Here is an 8427-nt window from a genome sequence, read left to right as displayed (position 1 = left end):
TTTAATTTCTTTGATGTTGTTTTGTTGCAATTAAAATTGTTACTCTAATTTTCTATTTGTCAATGAAATCATGTTACAAGTATCTTTCATCACTGTGGTTCTCTATTACTCAATGTTCCAGTTGAATATAATACTGCCATCAGGTGCTAATTTTGGCTAATTGAAATTCAATATTTTGTTTAGAGGTGACATCAATTATAACTTTTATGATGATCATATAGTTTTTAATTTAAATTAATTTTTTTTTTTTTTAATTTTGCAAAAAAGGGCATCTATCTAATGTTAAAGTAAATTATGAGGTTAATATGTATATCAGTATATGTAGCAAAGCCAGCTGGAGTAATTATCTTTTTTTGAATATTTTTTTTTTTTTTTTGGTAGCGATGCCTTTGGAAGATTACATAAACAACTGCAAAGCAAATTGCATTATGAAATCTTCAGATGACACTCGAACTCGATACCTCACGAACACCCGGAAGGGCAGTAAAGGGCGGTAACCACTAAGTTAATTTGTTAAGTGTTACCACATAAACAACCTATAATGTTAAAGTACCTCAATATGTCGGAGCCATTTTGGTGATTTCTTGATGTAAATATGTATTTTGTAAACAACAAATACACAACTAGAAAATGAAGTAGATTAATCCTGGATATGATATACACATATGAAGATTATAATATAAATACATGCGAATATAATCATACACAATATTTTGTGATGTAGGCACTAATCATGTTATAAGCTAAACAGCCATCTTATAACAAATCATTTTGTGTCAAAACAAATGGGGTCAATCAAAAGTCTATTTTTCATCTGAATGGTTCAACAGGTTCAGATTCTTCAAGTATGATTGCAGCCTCAAAACATTCAGCGGCTTCTAAGGACGATGAACCATGCTCAGCCTTATAAATCAAACCAAGATTAAACCATGCACTATGATTTGTTCTGTCAAGCCTTAGTGCATCAGTTATAAAGCTTTTGGCTACTGGATACGATCGATCATTAAGTTCTATTAGAACGATGGCTGTCGATATTAGGCTTGGAACATGATTTGGATCAACATCTAATGCCTTCTCAAACGAAGTTAATGCTTCTTCCTTTTCGCCTTTTGCTTGATGGAGTAAACCTACAAAAGTAGAAAGTTCAGACAATATTTGAGTAATTTGCATAATCTAAAGTGCCAAATTTGCCCCAAACTAGGATGTTTTAGTTTTTCTGGATATGTATGTTTGAAAGTTCTTACATCATACTCCCTCCGTCTCATATTGATAGTCTAGTATTCTATTTTAGGCTGTCTCAAATTAATAGTCCACTTCAATAAATAGATAAGAATAAGAAGGTAAAGTTTTTTTATGTTCTTTAAAACTTTTGCATATAAGACAAAAATATAAGTAAAAAGTAAAGAGTAAAACTGTAAAGTAAAGAAAAAGTAGAGTGTAATGATGAGATTTCTTAAACTGTGTGTCTTTTGACCGAGATTATTAATATGGGACGGAGAGAATATTTCCTAATCAAAATAGATATCAAGTTATAATCTTAAACGAGCTTAATCTAGCTCGAATCGAGCGAATTCAAATTTGAGCTTGTAAACATCCGACTTAAACGAATAGTGATTTCGAGCTCGAACATAGAAAAAATAATCGAGTTTGAACTCAATCAAGTTACAAACTTTTTCATCGAATTCAAGTCGAGCTCGAACGAAGTAAATATCGAACGAGTCGAGCTCATATTTTTACTGCTTGACTCGAGTTCATTTCATTAACAGCCCTACCTGTAACATGCCACCTCCAAGCAGAATGAGGATTAATGGCTTTAGATTTCGACAAACACACCTCAGCATCACGCCATTGCGACAAACTCATGTACACTTTCGCAAGATCATGCCACGTTTCGATTTCCAATCCTCTTTCTTTGTGGGCCCTCTTCTACAAAAACCGAAAAAATTTCTTAAAAACCATCTTTGATGCTTGTTTTTCTTAATGAAGTTATATAATTAAGATAAAATGAAAAAGTAAAGTTATACAACTACCTTTGAAAACTTGTTTTGAAGGTTTAAACTCTTGCTATGAACTTGAAGAACAGCAAGAAGACGAGTATACGTCTCTATTCCATTTTTCAAATTACCTTGCGCAATCTGCAATCGAGCTTTCGTTCTTAAAAGTTCGCCATGATCCCATTTCCCAGTTTCATCAATAGCAGCATCAATGATGTTTTCTGCATCGAAATATTTTTTTTGAGCCGATAAAATTCGAGCTAACAGAATCCATCCTTTTACACTTGCCCCAGCTTCAATTTTCACAAGCTTTTTAGCATAAAACAGAGCAATATCCAATTTCCTCTGTTCTGCATATTCGAGACTAAGATTATACACAACGTTAACATCTTCGTATACTATCATTTTGCGTGCAGTTTCAAACGCGTGTATAGCTTCCGTTTGCATCGATATCCTCTCAGAGTCCAAATTCGCGTTTCTCGAATGTGCAGAAAGCGAGATTCCAAGTAAGTTATTCGCAACACTAATCGTCTGCTTACAATTTCCTTCGGATTTCGTGATCAGTTTGTGAAGGTACATTGTTCCTTCTTCGATGAAATCGGACTGTTCGCTACATATTTTGGAAGCAAGTAACATTTCGAAAGTAAAATCATGATGATTTTGTTTTTCTTTATCACGAAACAAACATCGTAATAAGTTTAACGACGCCATTTCATCGCCTTCACCATAGTAACATAATGCCAACGTGTTGTACATTTCTTTTCTTTCGATAATTCCTGGTGGAAATTGTTCGATCTGATGAGAAAGTGTCGTTAAATCACTTGCAACCGATAATGCAAACGAAAGATGATAATAAATTGTCGGGTCCCACTCGATGATCCCGACAACAATCTTTCTTAAAAGAATCAGTAGCAAAAGAATAGCTTCTTCTAGATTGTTCTTCGGAACATACGAAGTTTCCATTTGCGATTTTAGGTTTGGAGGATTCGCGTTACAACCACTATACAAAAGAAATATCGCAAACTCTTTTTCGATATTCATTCGTGTCGTATTATTAAGATTCCAATAATAAAGCAACGCACGTCTATATGATAAAATCGCCAATTGTGGATCAGAAGCCGATTTCCATAATTCGGGTAATAACTCGACTGATTTATTGACGATTTCTTGAAGTTTTGAATAAGACGAAAAGTTATGAAATCCATCAGGTAATGCAGATTCGACTGTTTCTAATATTATTCTGCATGATTCAGCAGCTTCTTTAAACCTTCCTAATGCTTGAAGTGATTTTGATTTGAGAAAAATAGCCTCGAATAGTAGACTAACAGCGTGAACTGACATTTGTGGGGACATTTCGCTTTGAGAATGGCGTCGGGACGATTCGGATCGTGTAGCGAGTGAGTCGATCATTTTTGGAATAACGGCGGGAATATCGATTCCTTCGAAAACGTGAAGGGCGGCCTCGACATTTCCTTTTTGATACTCTAGTCGACCTAACAACGCTCTTGCTTCCTGTTAGTAGCAATAAGATAGGTAAAATGTAAGGGTAAAAATGGAAGGTAAATAAAAAGATAGCAGTTCATATCTAACGGCTGTAGAAGATAGTATTTTAAGTGTACTAATGTCGTTTGAAGCTGTAACTAGCATGTGTTTTAGTGTTTAGCCAAACTGTTAATATACAAATTTTATTATTAGAAAGACAATAGTAGTGCGTTTGCTAATGGTTTACTGAAATGTTGAACCGTTCAGCAGTGAATGTTAGACTGCATATAGTATGTTACAGCATTGATTATATATCAGTTCACTCATAATGATTATCAAACAAGTTATTGTTGTTCATAACCAAGTTCAATCATTCAAATTTTGAACCATTCAGCGGTTAATTATTATGAATATCAAACGCACCCTTAGTGAAATGTGACTAAACATTTTAAAAGACAGGATTTAAAACAGAGAAAAATAAGTAAAATTTATATTTTACCATTAGAATTAGATAATTTGTTAGCAGTGTATACGAAACTGATTTTTTTCTTAATTTAAGTACTCATAAGTCATGATTACACTTTTATATCCAAACAAACAAATTTGATCATTGTGACCTCCAATAACAATGAGCAAATAATCAGTTCCAAAACAAATATCCAAAAACCTACTATATAATGGTGATCAAACAACATGATTCACAATAGTGTTAAGTATAATATAAAGCAGAACTGGTATTTAAAGGAGAAAAATTAACCTCATAGTTAAGAAATCCGCTTTCGCGAAGAGACGACTCAGCTTCTTCTATATTGCTATTATCCAACTTAGGATCAGGCTCACCGGGTCGAGACGAATAACCGCTAGCCGAAAAGTCTCTTGTGGCTAAAGATTCTGATGAAGCATTCATCATTTTTTTTGCTTCTAATTGGTCACCAGAATGAAAACATTTCATCATCATGGTTCTTACTTTTTCCCTTAAACTAATTCTGTATTTATCTATCCAATCTTTAACTTTCATTTTCCCTCCTTACATCTGAATTAAAAAAAAAAAATAAAGAAGCAAAATACCATAAATTGCATTAGTAACATCATTCAATAAGTATTGTTATGTTATTATACTAGTAGTTATTAATAGTTGTACAAACATGTGAGCAGGAGCCAATCAAGGACCAAATTGTCATTTCAAACACCAAACCCATTAATCTTGAATACATTTTACAACACCCTTTTACAAAAGATTCAAACTTTATTATCTTATAATTGTACAAGTAGTAATTAAAAGCTCAAGAAAGCAATAAAGGAAACATAAATTGAGGAGTAAAAAGTGGGAGTTCAAGAAAGTTAGTAAAAGAACAGTAAATATGAAGAAAAAAATGGCACCTTTTATATCATTAAAAAGAAGTGAAAGAGCCCACAAGACATCACACCAAACACTACCCATTTGAGTTGCATAATAACTGTTGATATATATATATATAATATATAAAGTATAGATAGATAGATCTTTTGATGTGTGTTCTTGAATAACAGAATCCAAAGTTTGTGGTGAGCTTGAAATTGGGAAAACAGTTGATGATTTTTGGTTGTTTGTGATAATGTGATTGTATGGGTAGGGGAAGGGAATGATTGATTTTGAAACTGGGCAACCCAGAATGTAGAAATTGTTTGGGAGCATTAATTTGAATTAAATATAAATATTAAAATTAAATATATATGGATAAAAATGGAGAAATGTTACCTGACTAAATGTGAATGGAGGGAAGACTTTTTTAGTAAGACTTTTTGAAGAAGCTCTTTCTCCCATGTCATTACCACTTAATTAAATTAATTATATTTATATTTATCATTTATTATTTTATATATTACGGAGTTACATACATAGTTACATACGGAATATTTATATTAATATGAAGGCGGAGGGAGTATATGCTACAGTTCCTTCTCAAGCTGATTAATTATGTCTTTTTGGTATAAAAAAAAAAAAAAAAGTATATGTACATGTTACATTTCCCTCTCAAGCCTGGTTAATTACGTGTTTTTGGTGAGAGAAGCGATTATTTTATGTTTAATTGCGTATGTTTGATATCAAAAACTTAAAATTTATGAATCATATCTTTATTCTTTATAAAGAGCCATAGAGGTGATTCTCATACTCAACTTTTTGATTCATTTACATATAATTATCTATTTTATCCTTAATAATTTTCGTAAGTTAATTTAGAGACCTACCTGTAAATTTTACCAGCATAGATTAATAATTAAATAGTTCGAATCCAGTTGTTCTTATAAGATTAGAACCACCGGAAAAGTGGTGAAAAAGTTTACTAAGATAACATTATTAAAAGATACATTATTAGGTTGTGTGGCTTGTACTTCCTCCCTCGACTAGTTTGAATAGAAAAATCTCTCCCTCTATTCCATATTAATAGTTCATTATTCTATTTTGGGATATCCCAAATTAATAGTCTACTTCCACTAATAGAAAATAATAAGAAATATAAGTTCTATTATGCCTTTAATGTATGTGGATAAGATTAAATGAAAAAGAAAAGTAAGGGTAAAACTGGAAAGTAAATAGAAAGTACAGTACTTTTACGACATTTTCTTAAACAGTGTATTTTTTTTTATCCTTTTTGGTTTATTTATCATTGCTCTTTTGAATATGTAATAATGTCATGCGTAATTATGACTTTTAAAACATACTTTCGATCAAGCTTTCTTCAATCAATAGATCTGAATAGAAACCCCCTAAATCGAGCAATGAAACTTAGAAAAGCAAAGTAAAAAAAATCAGGAAATAAGAACACAAAAGATAAAGAATCTAAATCATAATTGATAAAGATACCACCACAATCTGAGATCTAGAAACATTCAGACTCTTCAATCAGAGCTTATAATAAAACCGGAAATAAAGATTTGAAATGTCACCACAATGTTTGACAAAGCAACACTACAAACACTAATAAAGACACCACTCTTAGTCACCAGAATCAAATAATTCATAAAGACGCAAAGATTTTAATAAATAGATAAGCTATATCAAACTTTCATTCATTCATCAACAAAGTTTTTCTTTACAAGAACTCTCTTTTTATAGGAGAAGCATAACAGTTATTTTCTAGACAAGAAAAAAACATAAAAAAAAAAGAGACAAAGATGACAAACATCCAGAAATTAGCCAATAAGTAAAAATGACATAATCTACAAAAGTCTGGCATTTTGTAGAGCTCCTCCCATGAAAATAAAACCGCCAATGAGAGATGAGAATCTTCCTTGGACAATCAAACATTCTAGAACATGGACACACATATGTCAAACACATGCATTGGACTGGTTATTGAAAGCGTAACTTAAATTTTGAGTCGTATCAGCAAGCCGACCCTTTAGAAAGAAAATAACGTCTTCTGCTGGTTAAACCAAGGTTCATCTGCTGGTTGAACTAAGGTTCGTCTGCTGGTTGAACTACAATCATTCGGTTGAGTGAACTAGATTTATCAACTAAGTAACACTTCTGCTCACTCGTCTGTTGACTCTTCAGCTGAGTGAACTAAAGAGCAGAGCTGCTAACTGAACTAAAATTCTTCTGCTGACTCTTCTTCAAGCTGGCTTACCTTCATATATCAAAACAGTTATTCTTAAACTTTACTACTTTAGTTTAAGGACTAAAGTAGGGTAACTCTCGAGTCTCCCGAATCAACTTCAAAAACACTTAGATTATGATAAAGATATGATAGCACGACCATTGTTTGGCTTGATTCAAGTGTGACAGAAGTTGGGCTTATGCTGGTTACATTGCTCAGCTCGGTTCGATCCCTAATGAGCTACGAGATATTTCCCTTGAGGTTACCTTCTAATTTCGTGGGTCTCGAGGTTGCGAACATCTTGCGTTCGAGTCTGGGTTCTATGACACATGGTGTTCACTAATTTTATTAAGAATAAAAGAACATATACACGAAGTTAAATTTTTTTACTAAAAATATTGAAGAAATATGAAGATAAGTAATAAATAAAATTCTTGAGTTACCGGTTACTTTAAGTTTATACTTAAAATCTATATGATACAGAATATATAATAACAATAGTTAACTAATACTCTTATTGATCGGTTTTTATGAAAACAATTTCTTTGCCCTCGAGTGAAGAGAGATGACTTTTTCCCCGTAGGACAATAATCATTTTCTATATATGGGTGGAGAAACGATTTTATTCTATTTGAGAGTAGATGAATGACATCTCACATCCGGCATACCTCAAACAACCTATATAGCTCGAACACTATGTATTTGAATTAAAGTGACGATTATGAAATTATACTAATTACGTATTAACGACACCATTATCTTAGGCTAGTTGTAACGGGTACAAGAAATGCCAAGGTGGGATGATGTGGAGGGGAAGAAACACCATATTGTGAAGTATCGGTGTGTCTCTTTGAGGCGTTTCATAGGCGTGTGTTGGAAAGAAACACCAAAAGAAACACCCGTTTCTTGCTTTTTATTATTTTAAAAATATTATTTATATTCTCATTTAATACTTAACCCAATTATATTTTAACACATTATCACAATACTCCTAACTAATACCAAAAGGTAACACCATCAATACTTCACTTAACAAAGAAACACGTCATACTCATCCAAAAAGTGCAAAAAAACAAGTTATACTACAAGTGACACCGCTAACTATTAGAAATAGTGTTAAAGAATCATAAAAAATACCATTCATTTACTCATTAATTTGGACATTATTAGAATAAAAAGAGTGGTCCGAAAAAAGCTAGACACATCAATTCACATCATTTTCACATTGAAATCACATGGAAAGTAACACCTATCCGTACTAATCATGAAAATATGACTTACAATTAAATTTTTATCCTTAAAAATTACAGAAGAGTTGTAATCTCTTGAATTAAAGAATGAGAAATTCTAGAAATACAAACAATTTATAC

At 32.2% G+C, this 8427-nt stretch overlaps 1 protein-coding gene across 1 annotated transcript; it reads right to left on the bottom strand.

Annotated features, from left to right (window-relative positions):
* Window positions 1-651: 651 nt before the first annotated feature.
* On the bottom strand, window positions 652-5112 carry LOC139897514 (protein NPGR2-like). Its single transcript, XM_071880211.1, has 5 exons — window positions 4857-5112; window positions 4234-4509; window positions 2031-3506; window positions 1773-1926; window positions 652-1127 (listed from the first exon to the last, which is right to left on the bottom strand). The coding sequence occupies exons 2-5, from the start codon at window positions 4492-4494 to the stop codon at window positions 811-813; spliced, it is 2208 nt and encodes a 735-aa protein (XP_071736312.1). The 5' UTR covers window positions 4495-4509; window positions 4857-5112; the 3' UTR covers window positions 652-810.
* Between the last annotated feature and the right edge of the window lie 3315 nt (window positions 5113-8427).

The sequence above is a fragment of the Rutidosis leptorrhynchoides genome, chromosome 3 (assembly GCF_046630445.1).
Source record: "Rutidosis leptorrhynchoides isolate AG116_Rl617_1_P2 chromosome 3, CSIRO_AGI_Rlap_v1, whole genome shotgun sequence".
In the NCBI taxonomy this organism is placed as follows: domain Eukaryota; kingdom Viridiplantae; phylum Streptophyta; class Magnoliopsida; order Asterales; family Asteraceae; genus Rutidosis; species Rutidosis leptorrhynchoides.
Note: the sequence above shows the minus strand (reverse complement) of the source record. Positions and strands in the feature narration are given on the sequence as shown.